Source organism: Vanessa cardui, chromosome 6 (genome assembly GCF_905220365.1).
Source record: "Vanessa cardui chromosome 6, ilVanCard2.1, whole genome shotgun sequence".
Taxonomy (NCBI): Eukaryota; Metazoa; Arthropoda; class Insecta; order Lepidoptera; family Nymphalidae; genus Vanessa; species Vanessa cardui.
The window spans coordinates 1,664,257-1,689,751 of record NC_061128.1 but is presented as its reverse complement, the minus strand read 5'-3'; the positions used below and the strand labels follow the sequence as shown (position 1 = coordinate 1,689,751).

Sequence of the window (25,495 nt, the reverse complement as noted above, 5' to 3'; positions counted from 1 at the left end):
CAAAATACGTTATGGTTATGATATGAATAATATAAAAGCCAGGCCTAGATTAAATTTACATAATATTATTTATGGAAATTTAAAATTGACAGATATCACAGGGCGTTATGAATGTAAACAGCATTTCGTTGAAACATTGAAAGTAATATGTTTAAGTTAGCATCGATATCAGATTGATTGTTTTTGTTAAATATGAAGTAATTGTAATACTCACATGCTAATTCAACGATGGCTGGCTGACTTCTGATGTCACCTCGACTGCTCCAAGCATGACAGGTGCAAGAAAATCTATCTTCACCGAAATATTCTTCCAAATGATCTCTCGTCACATTACACTCGGCTTCAACGATTCTAACACCACTTTGTGGATCCACGAATTCAAATTGTGTACTACCAACTGACCGGATGTCATTACATTTAAAATAAACTTGCAATGCATTAGCTGCACGACACCTTAGCATTGCTGGCTTATTACGTACTACGTAAGCGTGTTGAGGCTCAAGTAGGAACATCGGTAGATCATCAGTGGAACTTTGGAGTAAGTGGTCACCAGACAACGACGGTAGTTCATCAGCATCTTCTCTATTTTCATGTTCATCTTCTTTATGATTTTCATGATCATAATCCTCCTCTAAATAATCGCGGTGGTGTGGTGGTGGATTATTTTTCTCAGAATTATATGGATCTAACGCTTCCACTCCCGCAGGGTGTGCATACTCAGGGCGCAAAGGAATCGGTGGTGTTGGCGGAATTGTACTGTGATCTGGTTCAGTGGAGCTGGGCTCGTCTGTAACAAATAAAAATATTGTAATCAAATAGGAAAAGATAATGACTAAATTCACTTTAATCGTGCTACATGGTTGTTTTTTGTTAAATATTATCAAAAGAAATTGTTACAAGCATCATTGAATAGTTTTTGAAATAATTGATGATTAAAACTATATAATATTCCTGCAAATAAAATATAACCAATTAAATTAGTTACTTGGTACGCGTCAGTTTGTTTCAAGATAATGGGTATCATGGCTATGTTCATTTGTAACTTAGTAAATTGGTTCGAAGCATAGCAATAATGTATTTATTTTATTTGGAAACCATTTCTAATCTTAATATAATTCACTTCAATTGTTAATAGACTGTCAGTTGAAATAAACGGCAACTGTCACAATAACGCGTCCCCCGAGTGCCGGCATCGATTTCTCTCAAAAGTCCACACCTGGTTTGACGCCTCACTCACGCCTGTTTACACGCAAAACATAGCCTGATATTTTGATACAGCATACCCTACAGAAACAGTACGCTTGAAAATTCTAAATTGAACCTATTGTGAAAGTCATAAAGTAAAAATTCCAATATACAATTGAACACCCTCATCAAAATTTCGTTTAGAAATTGTTATCAGTACATCAGTGTTCGCTACTCTTGCAATAGCGTTGACAGTAATACTAGGTTTGTATTATTATTTGAAACGGGGAATGGCACGAAAATAAACCGCAAGTCGAGTGAAGCGAGGATAACTTAATTAGTTTCACTTCCGTTCAGTATATTTCTATTTCCGTTTACGTTGAGACCGAACGTTATTTCCTTTTCGATTGTATTTTTCCTTAATGGGATTTGTTTTGAGAGCCTTTTTTGCTCAATCCCATAACAAGCTATTTAATATTCACCTTAGGTATTGGTAATCCATGCCGAATTTAATATTTGCCCTGCACTTCATAATAACTATAATAAATATAGTTTTTAAAATAATCATTCTACTAGATTTATTGGTACGATTCTAATTAAATATTGATAAATAAAATAACGTATATTATCGTTGTTAATTTGTTGAAATCCCTTCACGTTTAACTCATTGATGTAAAATTTGTATTAAAAGTTTCAAATCGGTCAATTAAAGATCTTTTTTTTTTCTTAAGTGTTAAAAGAATAATCAATGTTAATTTTTACGGGATTGAAATTTATTTTAACTGTGAGTTCAGATCGATATTTCATTTTATGTTCATGTCATTTACGTACTTATTCTGACGTGGGTAAACCAATTACATATGCTATTAACCTTCAGATCGTCCAAGCATCTGATTTAGATTGGGAAATACGTTCGATTCGCGTCCGATTATCTCAGGCGCATAATTCATTACATCCTCACATACATAACTCTGATCCCAATGTAGGTAGCTGAAGCACTTGTGTTATGGAAAATCAGAAGTAACGACGGCACTATAAACACTCAGATCCAAGACAACGTAGAAAACTTAGGAACTTATTCTACATCGATTGGGCCGAGAAATCGAACCCGGGATTTCGGAGTGGCGTACCCATGAAAACCGGTGTACACACTACTCGACCAAGGAGGTCGTCTTATTTCAACGACACTTCAATTACAATCCGCATTACAGGAAATAATGCGACGTTTTTATTCTGATGATATTTGATAGTTTGAAAGCCACACGTGACAGCTTCGTACCCATTCAACTGTTATTCTTTTATTCAGTCAAACAGTAAGGCATTGTGGAGCTTCTTCCTGTACGAGTGTGTGAATCTGTTATAATTACGGAGTCAAGAGACGTATCAATTTAGTTCCCAAGCTAACAAAATTATTATTCCAACTTATAGCTACTTATAATAAATATTGGATAAATTCTCTTAATGACCTACAGCCTCCGGCATATCTATTATCATTTTTGATAGTGAAACAACTTCATCAATATATCTTTTAATTAGTTTTTACCTCTATAAATAAAATCTGGTTTCTTTCTCGACATCGCTATTTGTCTTTACTGATTTGTTAATTTAATTAACGTTCACCGTTAAATACAATTATCTGAGAGCGCGTGAAGTTCTATTTGAAAATCAATATTTCCTAATTTAGGTCGTTCTTTGAGTTGTCAGATAGAATTAACTTTTTAAAACATTGACCTACATCGATGATATTTATGTATAATATATTCAAGATAATTGTTAATACCGTTAGCTTATAAGAAATCTATAGAGTTAATGTGATGGGAATTGTGGACGAAGCTTTCAATTTATAGTATCCCTAAACGGTCTTAAATAATCCTAACTGAAGGCATGTCTGGAATAAATTACAAAACATTCAATCCACTATATTTAGTATGTTTTGATACAATATTTAATAATGTAATAAGTTAAATATAATAAATCTTATTATATTAAACTGTATATGTGTATTGAGACCTTATTTTATAATATTATGAAAATGAATGTATGTTGTAGTAAAGCTAATTCATTCACTTCGCTGGTAATCATATTACTCGAGCTAGATTTCATTTATAAACATTTTTTTTCTCTTTGTAAGCCCCCAGATGTGATCGAAATCAATTTTGTCGTAATGTTATAAGATTAATATAAGTGTGTGTGGTCCATGCATAAATATTTTGTCGCTCTGTTTTGAAATGTTTGTGAAACTTTTAACTTTTTTTAAATCGATTCGAATCGATTAAATTTTCCAACTTTGATTCTTCGTATGCTTGGAGGTAAATTAACAAGTATCAAAACTTATTTCACAGGTCCAATCCGGCAAGACTAAACATTATCTCAACATTGAATTGTTTTTCAACACCGCGGACATTGAATACACGATTAGTACTTTGTATAACAAACATTAAACTATTTAGATATAATAGATGGGTTCATTTAACATAACATCTTCGACTACGATTACCATGGTAGATATATTTATAACTGTGTTTCTGCTTATGTTAAAAGTGAACTAATTTTAAGCAATTTCTGCTTTTATAATTCAGATTAAAACACAAACACATTTTTCATTTGAACCTAAAGCCATAATTAGTCATTAACAACCATATAAATGTTAACCCGAACGTAAATATTTTCACAGTTTTAAAATTCCATATAATACAAAAATAAAACATGACTGAAATGGGAAAATTAATCCGAATGGAGAAATACCTTATCACCGACACGATGTGAGATATGTTTGAACTGATGAATGTTCGGATTCTTGACGCGACTAACGAGATCTAAAAACAAAACAACATCGGACCAGAGTCATCCAGTTGAAAGGAACCGCATCTTGTTATTTCGTCCGAAATTCGAATAATTAAGACGGGAATTGATTATATTTAGGAACCTTGAGATAAATTTGATCTGCATGAAATTAGAATGTTCAAATGAATAGCTATCGAATTTGCAACAACTGAATTCCAAGTTAATCCTGCTTTAAAACTTATCTCCTTATTCACACTTAGAGAAATAATATTTCATTGTAATATAAGTCTCCAATTAGTTTGGATTTAAGATTTCGCTGCAGATGATGCAACTTTATAAGACTGAATTGTTGCAACGTATTCAAAATTTCGCCATATCAAGGATTTTAATTGATAGAGCACCTTCAGCTTGAAGCGGGTGGATTGCAGTTCAAATCAAATTGCAAAATTCAAAGAGCAAATCTCTGGTTCATTATTTCGCTAAAATTGTCTAATTTAGTATCCTTGAATTATGGTGAACTTTTTAAGGATATAAATTGAAATGCACAGCCCAAAAATAATACCAGAAAATACGATAAAAAATCCAGATTAGTTTTTAGCAAACTATATAATCCTGACGCTGACGTTTATGAAAAAGCACATATGAACATTGTACAGTCAGAGTAGGAGAACCTTCGTCAGTTTTCAAATGCATTCCTCTATTAAGTATTAAGAAACTAAGGTAAAGGTACTAAGTCTCTTAGTACCTTTTGAATCTAAACATATAATTATTGCAACGCAATATTTCATTCTCGATTGGTAAAGCAGATTATTATGGCTCATAATGAGCACATGAAAATAGACCTTAAGGTGACGAAACCTTTTCATACCCCGACTGTAAATAAAAGCATGTAACACTTTAGCATTAGAAGGCCCTAATAAGTTAACGTTATATTGGTCATCTTATGAAAAAATAGTTGTAATTTCAATCTTGATACTTTAAGAAAAAAAATATATAATACTAAAGCTCGAGATCTAAAAATAGCGAATTTTTTTATATTACTGTCGATAAGAAAGCTCTTATTATAAAACTATTATTATTCACAAATTGTTGTTACAATAGATGTTTTTTGTCGGGTAGATGAAAAAAAAAACCAATCGCTCGTATATTGGATTCGATCTCACACTTGACCGATGTTATTCTAGATAGAGGAGACTTTATTGATGAGAAATACTTAATCAACGTCCGGAAAGTATTCTTGAAGCTCGAATGCACTTGATACGTTTGATTCGTTCGTTCAATGTATACAAAGAACCGTTCGTTAAAATACCTTTTTCATATTATTTACTGTTTCATGCAAACACAAAGTGATTAATCTGAGCACACATTTTCAATACAATATTTATTTTTGCTATTGTAGATAATGTATACTTATTGAGTCGATATGGCCCAGTGGTTAGAATGCGTGCATCTTAACCGATGATTGCGGGTTCAAACCCAGGTAAGCACCACTGAATATTCATGTGCTTAATTTGTGTTTATAATTCATCTCGTACTCGGCGGTTAAGGAAAATACCGTGACGAAACCTGCATGTGACTAATTTTATAGAATTTCTGCTATATGTGTATTTCACCAACGAGCATTAGAACAGCGTGGTGGAATATGTTTCATACCCTCGAAATTTACAGGCTATAGTTGTTGTTGTTGTTGTATCCTTATTCGCGAAATGAATTTATTAATAGTTTGTGATCCGTATTGTCTCAGAACAGTTTCTTAATAAAAAAAATATATCCCAAAACTGGGAAAATTGCTCTGACTTTTAATATTTGACTTGGGACTAATATTAGTTTTCTCGCAGAGGTAAGTAGGTGAAAATATTCATCTTGCTAATTTCTACTCCGCTCATGCATTTACCTACGACGTTTTCCTTCAACACCGAGTAGATGAATTATAAACACAAATTAAGGACAAGACAACTCTGTGGTTTGCCAGGATGGAACCCGCGGTTTACGGTTAAAAGCGAGTTGTTTTATCTCTTCAGCTAACTCAGTTCATCTATTATTTTAAATTCATTGTTATGTAAATGAGTTGAAAGTTGTTTTAGATCAATCAAAAGTTTTCAAGAAATTAACATTAAGATCAAGATAAATGATTTATTTTTTAACTTATTAAATTAATATCATTAAAAAACATAATCATTATTTATGACAGCATTTAAATAATTAGGTTCATAATTAAGTCATAAAAGATTTAATATCGAACAAACAGTCACATTAAAATTGTCATAAATTCTAATATAATATATGCAAACTAAAATTTATAGTTGATTTCAATTATGCCATGTATAAGTTTTGAATAAAAATGCCAAGTATTTTAAATATCGAATCGAACAAAAAATTGATACTTCAATAAAAACTAATGACAGTTACGATGGCAACATTCCGATTGGTCGAATTCTCAAGCTTTATCAAACGTCGATAGATGATACTTTCTTAAATTACAACTTATGTAACAAGCTTCATTAAAAATGCTCCAATGTTTTACTCACACATTTTATCACTGAGCATAACACATGCTAGCAATAACGCGTTACGAGTGGTGCTTGAATTATATGTTATTATATCGTCCAATAGTGGATATCGGACTTATAAAGCGTCTGTTTTTTGAGTGCATCGATAAGCCTGTATCTTATTATAGTTTCCCGCAGTTTCAATTTAGTCTTTAATTTTCTTGTTCATACGGCTTTCTGTGTTATAAAAAATAATTACGAAAACATCTCAGTTCGTTTTTTGCTTTGATCGATGATGATGTCGTGCAGACTTATTTCGGTTACAGCAGCTAATTTTAAGGGAGCTTAAACAACTACACAGGACACATTATAGTTCGCAAGTGTGTGCGTAAACCGAGGTGTACCCTTTATTTCCACATTCTTATAATCTGACATGTCCGGAAAGAATTCAGGCGCAGGCCCAAAGACTACCTGCTTTTCGAGGCACAAGAGTGTACATACTTTAAATTTCTAGACTACGGACTGTTATTGAGATTTTTTTGATAGGGAGACCAAGCTTTTTTATCTGCCTTTTTCTCTGCTTTGGTTATTGTGCACATAAAGTTAATCACGTGACAAAATTCATAAGTTATTTTAATTATTCCACAATTGGGCAATTCTTAATTGAAAACTTGATCCTTTTATTTTAATACTTCAAGCAGCCGTTAAAATAATGGGCAATAGTGTGATATACTATTTCATACCCAAGCCTTGTTTTATGTTAAATCTACAATTAGCAAATTTTAATGTTAATAAGAGATAAACCATATTGCATATGTACAAAATAATAGATAGAAACATTAATTAAATTATATATTTAAACTTGCAATGAAACACATGCTACTGAAGAGCCATTAGTACTGTCAAAAAAAATATCAAAGACTACATTTGATATATGTTGCGAGCGAAACGTCATAAAACATTCAAGGATAGAACATTCGCATCCGTTCCTGAAGACGCTCGCTTGATGCAGTTACTCGTAAATGCACTTAGCTCCGAGACGTAAAAAGATGTGCCAGTTAATGGAACCGTGGGTGGTGATGTGCTCATAAACTTTACTCAAATCAAATATTAAGGGATATCATTGCGATATTTTAATGTTTTTCATCAGATTATTTAAATGATTTGCGGATAGTTAATCGTTCATCACATTTTAATTTTTTTTTTTTTTTTTTTTTTATGGTATAGGTGGCAAACGAGCAGGAGGCTCACCTGATGGAAAGTGACTACCACCGCCCATGGACATCTGCAACACCAGGGGGCTTGCAGGTGCGTTGCCGGCCTTTGAGAAAGGAGTAGGCTCTTTTCTTGAAGGTTCCCATGTCGTATCGGTTCGGAAAAACCGCCGGCGACAGCTGGTTCCACAGAGTGGTTGTGCGAGGCAGAAAATGTCTAAGAAATCGCGCTGTTGTGGATTTTCGGACATCAAGATGGTGCGGGTGAAACTTAGAATTTTGACGAGATGTCCGAAGGTGAAATTCAGCAGCCGGGATTAATCCGAACAATTCCTCGGAACATTCCCCGTGAAAAATTCGGTAGAAGATGCAGAGTGATCCAACATCTCTACGCAAAGCCAAAGGATCAAGGAGATCGGAAAGGGCTTGATCGTCGATAATTCGAGCCGCTCTACGTTGGATGCGGTCAAATGGAAGGAGCTGGTACTGGGGAGCACCCGCCCAGAGGTGAGAGCAGTACTCCATGTGAGGCCGAATTTGCGCCTTGTAAAGTTTTAGGCGATGGGCCGACGTGAAGTACTGTCTCGCCTTGCTGAGCACACCGAGCTTCTTTGAAGCCAATTTGGCTTTGCCTTCCAATTGACCGCGGAACTGAACGAGGCTCGAAATATCAACGCCAAGTATTCCGATACTACCTGTAGCGGCTATCGGGATGTTCTCAAATCGTGGAGATACGACAAATGGTGTTTTTTTAGCGGTTAACGCGCAAACTTGCGTCTTTTTGGGGTTGAAATGGACTAAATTTAGCCGGCCCCAGTTCGAGACTTCGTTTAACGAAGACTCGATTTCAGACACAAGTTTGTTCCGGTTTTCTTCGACGTTTTCCCGAGAAATATTAGCGTTACGTATAAGATTTATTTTGTATGAAATCATATCTCGGATGTCGATTTTAAGCTATTGCTAATTTTGGTATCGATTTGAATGATATGAGGATTTCAAAAAACTGATCAATAGTGGAGATAGGATATTGACTCAGTTTGTTATAACGGTACGATACTTATGTGATCATTTATTTTTATGCCCATTCGAACGTGTTATATTGCTAACATTTTGGTTATGGTTAACAATATACGGAAATATTTACTTATTTAAAATGTTTCAAGATTACAAAATAAGGATTAGTAAATCCGGAACCGAATCCATTAACACAATGTACCAACAAGGTGCAGACCCAAATCTCGAAATTACCTTCGAAAATCTTTTGAGCGTCGGAACCGACAAATTCTCACCCTATTGCAGAAAAAATACAAAAGCCGACCACACCTACAAAAACTTTGAATAGCCACCTTTTACGTTAGAATTGTAACACGATATATACAAAGAGTAGTCGAGTGCCAGTCAAGAGGTTCCCAAACAAGATAATCCCTTTGTTAGTCAAGTTATAATGGTGTCTCCTGGGAGTCTTCTATTATTTTCTGTTTCGTTCACAGCAGCTGTGATGTGTATTAAAGTTTCATATTCCAACGTAAATGATGTTACAGTTCCTGGATGGAGAGCTACAGGTTACACGTTGGAAATAAGATATGTGTTATGTGCTGTTGGTTTTCTCTTTCAATGAGTTCATTCTTTTCCAACAATTGCCAAGATAAAAATTTCAACTTTTCGCATGTGGGTAAGGCACTTCCCTATACTGTATTAGCACAGTCTAATAATATAAAAGAAGAAAGGATGATACGTCATGGTTTAAATGCTAATTATCTTACAATCGGAATGTCTATGTGTGGGTGAGTATGAGTACATTTAATATTATGTTTATCGCTTTCAATTTATAAAAATCATTTGGTAAATTTACTTTATTGGTATAAGTAGGTAAGAATTGAAAAAAATATTTTCATATACAAACATCCGAAACAAAGATTTTATCTTTAAGTACACTTTCAGCTATGACTAAAAATGCACATAATCATACAATAACAATTTAAAACAAAAATTATAATTAAGTCTTCATTATGAATATATTCTTTGTTTTAAAATCATAAGTCTGAGCAAAACTAACGTCGTGATGAATTGTAAATTTCAAATTTTCATACATTAACTATTATTCTTGATAAAATGAATTTCTTAGATTTTGTTTCTATAGACGGTTCTAATGCGATAGTCGTGTTCGGAAGTCGCCCGCAGGTCGTCACGATTAAGTTACTTTTTTGCGAGAGCTTCTTCCTTAGCTTTCTAAGAACTGCCTTTTTTGGTAACGGTTCCATGAACGTAATGAAAGGTCAAAGAATTTTCATTGTAATGTCTTATAAGGCGATTTCAAGTAACTGTCTACTAGAATTGTAATCACTGCATCGCAAGAAATAATGTACATTTACTGCTTTAATCTTATAAGAACAATTTTTAAAAACTTTATAAAATTTTTTTAGTCATCAGATTTGATGATCTTCTTTAATAAGGAAAAATAAGTAAATAATAGTCTCTACTTGTTATACAGTTGGAATTTTGCAATTATTCCAACACGTTGCTTTAATGCTGGTTGGTTGCTTCGTTGGATATGGGGCAGGTTATTCAACATATTATTCTTCACCATGTAACACAAATTAAGCACAGAAATTTCAGTGATTTTTAGATTTGAACCTGCAATCATCAGTAAGATTTTGAAGTTCTAATCTCTAGGCTATCTTGGTTCAACCATCTTTGTATTCAATTTTCATTTCAGCAACAAGCAATTTACTAAGACCAATCTGATTCAACGAATTTTTAGCCCTCCAAGTACAATTTCAAAGTTCCCGTTTCTAAGACGTCGGTATTTTTTGCTCCGCAACCTCTTATCTTACTCAAGATTAGGTGCTAAGTCTTTAAGTGAATTTTCGGCATCTTTAATTTTTTCCAGACCCTGGGTTGGGTTTTAAAATGCGTTGGGTAAGTGAAATTTATTAGGGTAAGAACGAGGCACTGTTATAAGTTTTTACGCTTGGTTGAATTAAGAATTTTTCCTAGGTAAAAGTTTTTCGACTTTATAATTAAGTACCTATATGTTTGAATAAAATAAGTTTATATTAAAAAAGGCTGAATTAAAAATGGAATCGATCTTTTGTTATTGGTTTAGATTATCATTTCACTTAACATTCGAGTTAGAATAAGATCACGTTATAAGGAAAAAAAAAAGACTTACCATGTTTATCCGCGGCGACGGCGACCACCCATAGCACGAGGAGCACGCTCCTGCGCGCCATCACTTACATGCGCGCGCGCATCACCTAAAACAATAAGCCTTGTTTGAGTACGTGAAAGCTGACCAATATTTGATCTCATATATTTACTTTTGACCAAACGATTAAACAAAGAATGTCTGACGTTAAATATATAAAGAACAAAATTTTATACAACAGGACATTTCAATGTCAAATATTATGATATATTTAATAAATACTCTTTTGTAAGTAAGAAACACATGAAAACTTTAATTAAATAAGTTCATTATTATTTAAAATACTTGAGTTCTTTAATTCACCTTTTTTACGTTATGATCGTTTTAGTAAGATTATACCCAACTATTTGTATCTCTATTAATGTACTTTTTCGTAATAACTTCATATCCTTCACATTAAGATTAGGTATTATAATAATGCGCTGGAGCGTCGTGGAGTGTTTCTCTAAACCACGGCGGAACTAATTGGGCCCTTTAGGGGCTTTTGGGGTAAAAAAAATAAACGACCGTGTGGGTTCCAACACGAAATGTGGTAAAACCGCTTTTAAATCGGTCGAATTGTGAAATAATAGAGTCGGGAACTAATGCTTGGCAATGGACTGGGCGTGTATCGGATGGTGCGTCATTATGTAGTCTACGGCATACACTTTGAGGACGACTTTGAATTTATGTTTGTGACTCTGTTTTGAAGTTTTATTGATTTATGCACTAGCTCAAATTTATTGACAAAATAAGGTAAGAATTCCACCCGTAGTTCCAAATTCGAAATTTAAAAACCACCAAGCTTAGAATGCCAGTAGCGGATATTTTTGGTCAATAATAGTCCTATAGGTGCACTGCGTAAATTAAAATGCAACGCATTCCAAATTGTTGTTTTATGTAAGTATTTTTTATTATTATACAGGATTAATACACAATTAGCTTTCTACTCGCCTTTGATTATTTGTCATGTAAGCTTTTATTTTAATGTATAAGTTTCAAATTATAACTTCAATTAGCGAAGCGGTCATTATAAAGCTGCTGGGTGTGCTTACATAAATTCGAAAAAAGTCCATATAGCGCAGCATGTCTAGTAAACACCGAAGATCTTAACTGAATCAAACAATCATAATCTTGATACGACAAAATTATTAATGTTATTTTTATAAATGAACTCTTTCAGGTGCATAGTAATTTAATTCCAATTTTAATTTGTCTTTCCTGATGAAAATATTAGATTAAGTTATAAAAAATAAATTTCCAATCCTGTCGCAATTTCCTTTCAAAAGTATAATCTTTAAGCAAATTGTGACGTAAGTAAGCATACAGACGTGGGCGGTCGTGTTACTGAGATCAGATAAGACGGATAGAACAGTAGCACCTAGTTAAGGCTTTCATAATTACCACGATGATAACGACTTTGATAACACTGTCGGAGAGATTAAACTAGTTAATGCTTGTGTAAACGTCATTAATATATTACCTTCTCGAATAAGAAGTGATTAAGTATAATGAATTGGTATTTATTTTATAATAAACATAAATAAATTAACTTGGGAAATAAAAACATATCATTAGTTGGTTTACTATGAAAAATATTCACTTCGATTCTTTACAGGTTTGATGTAAAATCTAAAAACAACAATACAAAGTAAAACAATACACGACAAGAAAGTATATTGCTTATTTATTAAGTATTTTTGAAAGAAAAAAGAAAAGGCTTTTAGAAAAGTATCCGAAATGATCCATGTCACATGTCATCTTCAAGTTAGATCGTTGGTTCAAATCTTGTACCTTTGAGTTTTTTGGGCTTTAATTTTCTTCATAATTTATCTCATGTTAGGTGTTGTATGAACTGTCGTAATTTTTTCCTACGAAATTATACTTCATGTTAACCACACTGCTGTGGATTTGCGTGTTGGATATTTATTTAGCAGAACCAGCTTGACTTGGCAAGCTTGCGCTTCTTACTCAACACGTGGATTCAGCCACATGAAACATTTATATGTGTTTATTAAAAAATATGAACTTTAATCAATAAAAAAAGGGAATGTTTTTGGAATGGAATAAGTCTACCTTTGTAGAGATATACAAATACAACCATCGACCAACATCTGTCCAAATATTTGTCACCAACGAAACCCAAATCTGTGACCGCTAACGCATCAGCCAATTCCTGAGACCACTATGTCAACTAATCATCTGTTCTGGTCGAGATATTTACGAGTCGTTTGCTTTACTATTATTACAATTCTTAAGTCTCGTCGTAAATCGAATTAACCATAAAATCCACAGTTTGTTTAACTTTCTCGTCATTAGTTCAACGAGTCGGTACACAAGTTCAACGCCATTAAATTACAAAGTCAAACTCAAAGTATTTTCAGATATTTACTCGATACCTTTTAAGGGTATCGGTACTAAAATTTAACTACGTATAATTTGTAAGCTTTTAAATGTAGGCTCTGCGAAAAACGAACTTTAATGTTTGGAAGTAACAAAATACTTTACTGAATAGGACAATAAATGTTCACTACCTATGGGACTAAATATGATTTTGTTGTAATATTATATACATTTTGTTATCACGTAATCGTGATTTTTTTAAATATATGTTTTATGATGACAATTAATAAGAAATTAGTTGCAATTTTAAAATTAGTTATTGCACGCGGCTCTGATAACGGTAAGATGATTGTGAGGTACAAGGTAATTCCTGCATCTCTGATTGGAGTTCTGGCTTGCTTTAAGCCAAATTTCATTAAATTTGGTTCAGTGATTTGACAGATATACAGAATTATTTTTGAATTTATAATATTAATCAAATAAAATCAATTTTATTCGAGTACACTTCACAATGACGCGTTTTTGAACTGTCGACATTTAAATACTACCGTTGCCTAAGAAACGGTAAGAAACTTGCAGAGTTGCGCTTTTCAAACAAACAGATTCACATGGCTCTTTTTTGCAATAATTAGTATCCTGTGATGGAACAAGATCCTATATCCAGGGTCCTTCTTTCTAAAAAGTATTATTTTAATAATATTTTTTTATTTTAAATTAGTCTTAATTCAGTTTTTAAAATCATTAGTAGGTATACATAGATGAACGAAATAAGTTAATTGATTGACACTACAACCGAAACGCGACGAAAAAATCTTTAAACAAAGTCGTTATGTTGACTTCATTGTGTATTTGATATTTAATATTAGATCAGCTCCCAAGGGAACATTGTTTTATTAAAGATAACGCGTTTCCGCCGATCTTATCAACCTTCGTAAATAACCTCGATGTTGCTTTCGCGTCTTAGATGTCTCATATTATATGGATGATGAGCTTTCTCAACCACGACAATGTTTTTATGGGCGTTTATAAAGATTGACATTAAAGATTGATATTGTTGTGTGTGAGTGTTTTTTAAACATGTTGAAAGGTATGAGGACGTTTTTTTGTATTTAAAAAACACACATCGGTGTGTTTGGTATTAAATTTTTGAAGTAATAATGAAGGTACTATTGACTTTCATTTTAAATACATCGTTAAAAAATCAACAACAACAACAGCCTGTAAATTTCCCACTAATGGGCTAAGGCCTCCTCTCCCTTTGAGACATAGTTTCGGAACATATTTCACCATGCTGTTCCAATGCGGGTTAGTGCAATACACATACGGCAGAATTTCTATGAATTTAAACACATCCAGGTTTCCTCACGATGTTTTCCTTCGCCGACGAGCTCGAGATGAATTATAAATACAAATTAAGCGAATGAAAATTCCGTGGTACTCGCCTGGGTGTGAACCCGCAATAATCGGTTACGATGTACGCGTTTTAACCACTGGGCCATAATCTTTATACGTAAGATATTTTTTGATATATGATTACCTATTTACTCGTATATATTGCGTAGCCTTCCTTGCCTTATTACGGTTTCTAAATCTTGATTTATTCGTGTCACAATATTATCAACTTGTTAATAAAGGGTGATAGATGTCAGTCTAATGCTAGGCTACGTGTCTTGATAATTACTGAGTGATCATTAAACGGCGCTAGTGTCAGAACTTTAACGTTCGCTAAATATAGTATACTGTGTTGTAAAATATTAATTAAAATATTTTTATTTATGTAAATCTATTTGAGTATTATTGCGTCAAATTAGCGGCTATTAGTATTTTAATATCAATGTTAAGTAATAATATAAAATGATTGCGCTTAGAGTGAGGTATTATTCCCTTATTTTAGTAATTTTTAAGAGGCTTTGGCACAATAAGAAATATTTAACAAACCATACAGGTCAATTACTAAGTCAATAAGAAATTAGCACTTCAATAATTTTTAAATATGGAATCGAACTTAAATTCATTGAATGAAAATGCGTTTTCAAACCAACTTATTAGAAAAACGAAAAACACCGATGATGGCCGACGCGATCTCCCATTTGATACACGTATTATATAAAAACATCCCATTGACAACATGTATTGTAGTTACATATAATATACCTTTTTAAGCATTACCATTAACACAGAGCCTTCGTCCGTTTAAAGTTTGTCAAAGGAAGAACGTAAAATAATTACTTTGTCACTGAAAACACATTTTAACAAATCCACTGCAAGTTACGAATTCCATATTTAAAATTTCATATTGAAATGTCTTTTAACGTAATTAAAACTTTGTGTTCCATTTTTAAAACTATCTTTGTTCCATTTTATTTAAACATGGAACTTGAAAAATGTGTGTCCCTATTTAAGGTGCGCTTTAAACACACTATTGAGCAATTATTTATGTAGCTGTTTGAGTGTCTAATTCAGTGTAATTACTGACACAATTTACTTAATATATTATTGTCTGTGTCCAGTGTTAATTTTAGCTGCATGCCTTTAAGATATGACAAATATAATAGTTGATGTTGAAAGAAAAACTTACATTCCAAATAGTAATAATTGTTATGTTTAATCTTAAAATATGGTTACGGTATCATTTGAAGAACTCCAATCGTATGTAGATAGATATGCAAAAAATTAAAGGCGATAAATCGCCTTTAATTTTTGCCTTTAATTTAGTAAACCAAATTGTAATAATTTAACAATTAATTAATTTTAGAGAGGAAAAAAAGTAACTGGCCTTTTAGAGTATGTATGAGTAAGGCTATGTTAAAAAAAGTCATTCAAATAATGTTTTATAATTCTTACAATAGAAGTCAATTTGGCATCGAATTTAACGAATGCGCAAGTTCACGGTAGGCGGACAAGCGATTCGGCGATATTTGGTTCGTATTTTTGCGTTGAATATACGAGATAAAATCTACGAATATGCATAATGTACATACAGAAACAACCACCAGTGCTTTGTACGGGCCAGTCTGTGCGGATATCATACCCAATCTCCATTTATTTTATTGCAAAATGGCGATACTTTGTATTGCACTGCAATTACAGACATATAGGATATAGTATGGATAACGATGTTCACGGCACATTACTTGTAATCTATATTAATATTACTGTGCTGAGATGGCCCAGTGGTTAGAACGCGTGCATCTTACCCGATGATTGCAGGTTCAAATCCAGGCAAGCACCACATATTTGCTTAATTTGTGTCTGTAATTCATCTCGGCGGTGAAGGAAAACATCACGAGGAAACCTGCATGTGTCTAATTTCATCGAAATTCTGCCACATGGGAATTCCACCAACCCGCATTGGTTGAATACGTTCCAAACCCTCTACATAATGGAAAAGGAAGGCCTTATCGCAGCAGTGGGAAATTTACAAGCTGTTACTTTACTTTACTTTTATATTAATATTATAAATGTGAAAGTAGGTCTGTTTGTCTGTCGCTCTTTCACGGACAGATCGCTGAACCGAATTTGATGAAATTTGGTATGAAGTAAATTTAAACTCCTAGAAAGGACTTGGCTACTGTTTTGCGTAACACACAAACACAAACACTCCAAAACGTAGTACTAAAGTAACAGCTTTTTACTAAATGCATCATTTTTCTGTCTGTCTCTAGTTGTTCCGGCAAATCGCTGGATCGGTTGGACCGATTGTTACTTCACTGGTTATAGCTGATGTTATAAGAAGTAACTTAAGCTATAATAATACGTTTGAATTTAATTAAACTTTTATTAAATTCAAACCCTAAAGATTAGATTATAAAATTAAAAAAAAATACAGATTCAGCTTAATCTATACTTTGAACTAACCATCAGGGACATTGAAGTCGATTTACGGTAATATAAAAATTAAGCGCGTATATTATAATCGACGTCGCTTATAACTTTCTGACATTGCACGATCTTGTTCTGCAATTAGTTTCAAGTTTGTAACAAATATCTTTAGAGTTCATGAAGTGATATATCTTCATTGTATTATGAATATCAATATTTTTTATGGTATAGGTTGGCGGACGAGCATATAGGCCACCTGATGGTAAGTGGTCACCATCACCCACAGACAATGACGCTGTAAGAAATATTAACTATTCCTTACATCGTCAATGTGCCACCAACCTTGCGAACTAAGATGTTATGTCCCTTGTGCCTATAGTTACACTGGCTCATTCACCGTTCAAATCGGAAGTAAATTATTTATTTTATTAATTATGATATTAAAATTTTATAATTATTAATTATTTTATCAGATAGATTGATTCTTTTAGAAATATTAAAAATGTCAAATTACGACTTCATGGGATATTTGCGTAGTAGTATTTTTAAGAACTACAATGAATGTTCAAACATCTGTGATGGTCTCTTATCAAAAACTTTAGTATATTAACTTTTCTATACAATATAATCGTGACTAATTACCAATACAAATCCGTTGATAATCCAGCTTGTTAAGAAATAGGTGCGTGACGGCGCAAAACTCGTATTGAGCGTAAAATCGTAATTAATGGTATATTATAAGCATTTTATTTGAGACGAACAAAAAGCTAGTCGAATGGTGCGGGGTATTTTATATATTGCGATTTTCTTACAACAATTAATCGTTCAGTTATAATTTCAACGGTGTATAAATTATTATAATCAAGGTAGGACAAGAATTTCAATTCGAGTTATTATTATTCAGAGATTTTTTTTCAATTTTTATATATATTGAAATAATAATGTTACATATTTCATTTGTTTATATTATCAAAATTTCGAACTATTCAGAAACACTACGAATATCTTAGTGTTAAATAAACATATGAACATAAATGAAAACAAAACACAACATAAATGTAAAAAGTTTGGCCTCACATAAGTTATTTGGTGGTAGGGCTTTGTGCAAGCCCGTCTGGGTAGGTACCACCCACTTACCATTTATTCTACCACCAAATAACAGTACTCAGTATTGTTGTGTTCCGGTTTGAAGGGTGAGTGAGCCAGTGTAACTACAGGCACAAGGGACATAAAAAAAGTTTTCCTTAAAAGTCACGCAGAAATAAATCATTGCACTATAAAGCGAGCAACAAAGTCTTACTTTTGGTGAACATATGATTAATTCAAAACCACGCTGTAATAATGTTATATACACACAAAAAAATAATATCCTATGTTTTTAAATAACAAGAAATGGTATCGTAGTCGTTAGTTATAAAACTATATAACAAGATATTAATCTTTCATGACAAATAAGACCTTACCTAAGATCAAAAGGCCTTCGGCAACCATTAACAAGATGATAGTACAATGAATATCTGTTGTAATAGGCGTTGGTAATCTTAAATGTTAATCTATAATTTAATAAAACACGCTATAAAACTGACGACTTGAAACGAGACGTACAGCAAATTGTCTTTGAATTTATAATAATGTTTATTACATCGAAAATTGCGAGCCAATCCCGGTTAGGAACCTCAATATTCATGTGCTTAATTTGTGTTTATAATTTTGTACTCATGAAAGAAAACACCGAGTGGAAATCTACATATTCTATGGATTTGATACGTGTATCCAAGCGCTGTCATGCATGTTAGTGAAATACTGCAACAATTCTCCTCAAAAGAAGAGGAGCCTTGGGCCTAGGAGTGAGATGTATTTATACATGTTGCTTGTACTCTTTAAGAAAAACTTTATTGGGACTGGCAATTGCGCCTGGTGGTCAAACATTTGTCACCAACATTGGGTACGAAGATGTGAAACAGATGCCTGTAGTTAGACAATAAAATTGCGCACATACTCATCAAGTATTGCTAAGCATTATTGCTTGGCGGCAGAAATTATGATGTGTGGGTTGTATCCACTCAGAAGGATTTCCCCCAACTACCAGTAAGTGTTATTGATACTCTTCGCGGTCATAAATTGAACAGTTGTTATATTTAATTATGATTTCCATATATTTATGTGAGTATTCAATGTAAATAAGCCTTTGGGAATGATTAAATAATATATTCAATTATTTCGATACCCAGAATTAAATCGTATACAATTGAGATCGGAAATATCCCCCAGTGATTTAAATATTATTCATGAAGCAACAACAGTTTATACAAAAACTATTCGGAATTTCTTTTATATATAATATGCGCGAAGAACGACCATGTTTCATTATATATTGGCCATACAAAATTATTCCCATAGAAATAACTTTATGAAACAACAATAAACAGCCTATGATATATATCTCTCACTGTTAGGCTAAGATGTCGTCTTCAGTATATAAAAACGTGATAGAAATTTCGACATATACTGAATTCCTCAAAATAATTTCCGTCGCCGCTGAGCAATGGCTTACAAAAACAAATTAACCGCCAGAAATTCAATCAGCTTGTTTGCGCTTAAAACCTATCCTATACTGCTATTAGCTGAAGCCAAGATGGCCAAGTCCAGTCCTATAGCCAAGATAGATCACCTTATTAACTATATATGAACTTATTTAAACAAAATATGGTATTATTTCATCTTCAAACATTGTTACATAATAGCAAAACAAAGTACTTTTACTCAAAAGTCGAATATCTAGAGATTGTGGAGGTAACGGTAATAACGCAGACCTCACGAATCAACTCGGGGGCATCGCTTCACATATCAGTCACCTTATTAAAGTTTTTTTTATCTGCACCCATCACCACGTGACTGAGCATTATAATGGGCACCGCTTTAACCTATTTTTACGAATAGCCTAATAGTACGTTTTATCAAACGTAGGGATCTCTTGAGAGAGTTGCATCATTTAAGGAGGGAAGAACAGTTCAATTTCATATATAAAAGTGCCTACTCGTTTCGATGTTTATGTTTCGTAAAACTTTACCAATTAATAGATGTAAATTCTTTTGTAACAAAATCTCAACTCATAAATCATATTTAGTCGTAACTAGCGACCCGCACGGGTGCAATACTGATACAAAATATATTACAGACTTTTTTAACTGACTATGTTTCGTTATTCCATGTCAGATGCGTTTTTGTTATACCACGTTTTATACTGACTTCAGGGAAACGCAGTTGAACGGCATAAAAACTCTCTTTCAATTTTCACCCAAATCGGTTCATCCGTTCTCGAGTTATAAGTAGTGTAACTAACACCATATTCGCCGCATATATCAATTGGATTAGAAAAAATAAATTACTAATTACTCATATTATTCCCTGTTCTTTTTGATAGAATTTATGATGACAGCTTTAAATTCAATTTAATTATATAAAATCTAAAGTGCTTGTAAAAGCCTACTTGAATGAATATTTTCATTTCAAATTTTGATTTTATAATTTATTTCTATAATTCGTACAAAGTGAAACAAAGGAACTAATTAACGTCTTCTTCTCGATGAGGATGTTTAATACAATTTCCTTTTAGCACATTTAAATCAAAATAAATACTTTAAATAAAAATATTCCAAAAGTAGAGTGACGTTTAAATTTAAATAATAATGAACAGAGTGTCTTTCACAGGAATTTAATTATATATTGGTACATACATAAACGATTAGTATTTACATCTACTTGTATTTTAGTTATCGTTATATTTTTAGGATAACCTGACAATAAGCGGTACTCTATAGGTGCACAATGTAAGGGATATTAAGCCAATCCTCATATCACTGATACGCCATAAACCTTGGAAACTAAGATGTTATGAAAGCGCTTGTACTTTCCCTCTACAATAGTAATTATTGTTGTTTCGCTGTATGTTAATGGTAGAATGTGATGGTGATGAGTGGCTGGTACATTCACAGAAGCTCTGCACCCAACCTTAGCATTGAGTAAAATAAAAAAATAACTTTAGTCTTTTTTTATACAAAAAATAAATGTAGAAGTATACAGGATAGTATTTTTATTAGTATTACCAACATAATCTTCAATATTATTTTTATTTTGTAACAATATACATTTTAGTCTTTATTTCTGGTCCTAAAACAAATTCGTATATTGTGTAAACCCAGAAATACTAACTTAGTGCATTTGGTAACAAAACTTAAAGCGAATAGCAAATAGAATAGAATACGTTCCAAATTTAAAAACGGTTGTACCAAACAATCATATTTTATACTGTTAAATAACAAAAGTTTATCACTAAAAAGCCGATACAAAAATAAACTCAAACTCACTGATAACTCTCTGACCGAATTTGTTATCGTTGACAGTCTATAAATCTTGTTGTTATCGACTTATCGAGAGTAATGACTTGTGATTCATCTAATAATTAATTATAATAAAATCATAAAATAAAAATTCCAGATATAAATTAGTTGGTACAGTTCTCGTGGGACGTTTTTCAGTAAATAACTATATTTGGTTTAGAGGCGTACAGAATATTTGTCTTGGATTTTTTGTGTGCATCCTTATAAGAAAAGCTTCTTATTAATTATCGATGTATGTATTTAATATTACAAAAGACATGTATTTAATTTAGGACGTTGTTATTATATTTTAACTTAAAAGAAAAATCCGCCGCGATTATCATAATATACAATTAGATAATATACATTTTTGCCATATCACAGTGCGATTGTTCAACGTATATAAGGAATAAATATATATATGTATTAAAAATTGAAGTCTGAAAATATAAATATTCGATTCTAAAAGGAATCCCCCTTTTTGTATCTAAGGATTAACAATGGCGGAACGCTATACGTAAGCTTCTTGGAAGATGCTAATTTGTCTTTAAGCGAACTTAATCAGAAAAAAAATAAGAAAACGAACAGCCCTTGTTAATAACGGACTAAAGGATGAGGCGACTGGTAGGGAGAGAATCTTAAAGGCAAGTAAACAGAGAAATCAGAAAGGAAATTCTTTTACAGTACCGTCTTACTAGAATACATAAATCTTCATACATATTCAATTGAATTTATTTAATACCTTGTATTCTATTTATATATAAGTAATGCTTTAATATTAACATCAGGCTTGCGTTTTATGAATTTTCGAGTTCTAATTGAAATTACAAATGATTATGTTAAGCAGATACGACTGGTTTAAGCAATATCCCACATTAAATTGTAAGCATTACAATTTTGTAGAAATACAATATTGCATATAAATAATAACAGATTCATCTGAATCTATATTATTCATATATATGATACATGTACTGAATTAACTTCTTGATGGAAAAGCTTGGTTTAGGATTTTATAGCTTTGAACAAATCAAAATCGATCCTTTACTATTTTCCATAATCGGCATAGACTTGTATTGTATAAAAATATACTATAAGTTGAGTTTTAAGTTTGAACAATTGCTTTGTATAATAGGTATAAGTAATTCCCATATACAATAATAGTATCCAAAAAACTATATACGTTACCAAAAAAGTTCATAGATTTTTTTAAACCAAATTAATAGAACAGGTGTACAAAAAGCGTTACAATATGTAAGCAAAAAAAAAAATGGATTGTTATTGTTACGAGCGAAGACCCCTCGTTAATATTAATCATTATTAATTAGAAACTATGGACTTCCAAACTACTTTATAATTAGAATTTTTTTGCTTGTCGGTGAACGATTGATCAATGGAAGCTATGAATAAATAATAACGTAAATTTTCGTACTTTGTTTTGGGCTTACTAAAACTATTTAAAAACTTTGTAAAATAAAATAAAATATATCCATCATGCTGATATTTCTTAACGCAAATGTAACACAAACAATAATAATCAGAAAAGTACAGAACAAAAACAAAACGAAAACTCACAGGATAAATTTAAAATCCGAATCGTGCGAGCACTATGAATTAATAATCCACAGAATCCTATGTATTCAGTAAGTTATGGTAAACAGTTCTATTCACATCACACCGGTAACAAATCAAGTTTCACTTCACGTATGCAAATGACACCAATGAAAACAGTTTCCACAAATTCGCGCTTACGAGAACGGTACCAATCGGGAAGTCGACACGTCCGACCCTCACCGATGCCGCGTTTCGACTGCCTTAACTGCTCCAAACAGAGGGGAATTGGGAATGGTGGGGGCTGGGACGGGGTAAAGGGAGACTCCAACTGAGGAGATAACTTTTGATCTTTTTGGTACCGAAGACTTTTAATGACACACTCACATCTGGATATTCGACAGAAAAAGTGCACGTCAGCCCTAAGTGTTAATGCATGTCAAGGGCTTAGTGGAAACGATGTGTTAGAAAATTTGAAGCGAAGAATGCGGGTGACATATTTAAAAATAGCCCAAAATAAAAGGCGAGGATAAACTCGACGAAATTATCGGCAAAATGTTGAGATAGTACAAAAAAAACGTTTTAGGCGAGATTAAAATCTCTTCATACGAATATTGGACGAGGATCAAGATGGAATATTGCGTCGTATTCTTTCGTATTATTTTCACATCATCGCAGACGTCTCGGGGCAGATATTGCACAAGGCAGTTTTTGTCGCAGCCCCGCACATGTCAGGGGTAGTACAAAAGGCTCAGGAACAGAGCAGGTACAAAGAATCCCAACCCCGCTTCAAGTTACAACGGATTCATAGATTAATGACGGGAACATTGTGGAGTTAAGAACCCAAAAATTTACAACTGCATTGTATTCTACGTGTAACAAAAGGGCACAAAAGATCGGATCGGCTTCTGTTATTAACGTATCGTTTATCGGTTCCCTGATTCTCTCACTTTTGAGTAATACGAGATCTATTATATTTGAAGATTTCTTTATTTGTGATTATTCTGAACACATGTTTTGAGGGCGGACCGTTAACTAGCTTATTTTTTTTTTCATTTATAATATCTCTAATAAGGCATATCAAAAATATGTAACTTTAATATAATCTTTCAAGCAAATCAATTATAACTTCTATTACATTCCAATATCTGACTATCGATCACTGCACTTACATACTTTCTTACATGATAAATTCAAAAGTAATACTTAGTTACATTTTAAAATGTTTACATACAATTCTTCAAACGTTCGATAAAAATAAGTTTTCGTACCCAAATCATTCTTAAATGATTTTTGAGGGTTCATTAGTCAACGACGCTCTGTATTTCAACGGTCATCTGTCATCGCCGTCTATCTGCGGTGTACCTTTATGTTCCTTTGTCTTGAAATATGTGTCAAATAAAAAAAGACAATAAAATAATAAGATGAAAGTTGTATAAATAAATTCGAATTTAGAATGAAATTAATTAGCAGTAATTTAAATAAAAGCTTTCAAAAGTCATTGTAATGAGTAATGTTCGAATGTTCATTACTCAGCGACGCCCCGGAGTTTACCCGTCATCTGTCATCGCCGTCTCAGCGGCGTTGTCTATAATGGCCCTACGCTCACTTATCTAGACATTCGAGTGTGAAATGCTAAAATTTAGATAACGGTATAGTCGGTATTTGTTTGTACGCTTGTTCAAACCTTGGACGTCTGTTAAAAGCGTACCGCGAAAGTGTGTGTTAAGCTTTATATGAATATTCAATCAGATAAGCAATAATGTATGTGTGAGTTTGATATGGAATAATGACCTTCTGTCAATATAATTTACTTTTTTAAATTGATAACTTTTATTTTTAAGACGAAACTACATTTGGACCTGAATTACGTCAATTTGGAGTGCAAATTGTTTAACTTTATCGATTACTTCGTCAAACACTTATTAACAATTACGTCAATATAAAGTACAAATTATTTAACTTTATTGATTACTTCGTCCAACACTTATTGAAGGAACTTCTGTTTTTGAAAGATCTTACTACCTGTATCATAAAAAAGTTTAATTACAAAGTTAATTTGATAATATGTAAGAATAGCCAGTAAAACTCTCAGCTGCATTAAGGCGTCATCTTATCTTTGTAAGTTGGTTGGAGCTTTTTCTATCTCCCTACCCTTATGCGGCTTGATGTATCTAAATGTTAATAAATACATTTTATTAAACAAGGATTATTATGTTTACACCTTTTTACAAAACATTGCTCCAAAACGCAAATACGCTATACATGTTCCATATATTCATCCTACAAATGCATATTACCTGACAATACTGCCAAATATCAGACGCATTATAAAAAGTACAAATTAAGCTCATAGAAACGCATGGGTGCTTAGTCACGTTAGAACTCGCAATCTTTGGCAATAGCTCACATATCCTAATCATGCGGCATCTTAGCTGTAACTGTCGATATATTTCTAGTTATTCTAGAGATATTTGTCACATTTTTCGCCTTGTTTCAAGAACGTGTGGCATCTTCTTAAAATAAATTGTAACGAAAATA

At 32.6% G+C, this 25,495-nt stretch overlaps 1 protein-coding gene across 2 annotated transcripts in view; it reads right to left on the bottom strand.

Moving 5' to 3' along the window:
• Positions 1-23,200, bottom strand: part of LOC124530415 (netrin receptor UNC5C-like) — a 71,216-nt gene extending 48,016 nt beyond the window's left edge. For both annotated transcript variants that reach the window (XM_047104581.1, XM_047104582.1), the window contains exons 1-3: positions 22,979-23,200; positions 10,845-10,929; positions 215-787 (exon numbers count right to left, since the gene is read on the bottom strand). In XM_047104581.1, coding sequence (XP_046960537.1) covers positions 215-787; positions 10,845-10,905 — 634 coding nt within the window. In that variant the 5' untranslated portion in view covers positions 10,906-10,929; positions 22,979-23,200. The remainder of the gene's footprint in view (positions 1-214; positions 788-10,844; positions 10,930-22,978) is intronic.
• Positions 23,201-25,495: the final 2,295 nt, after the last annotated feature.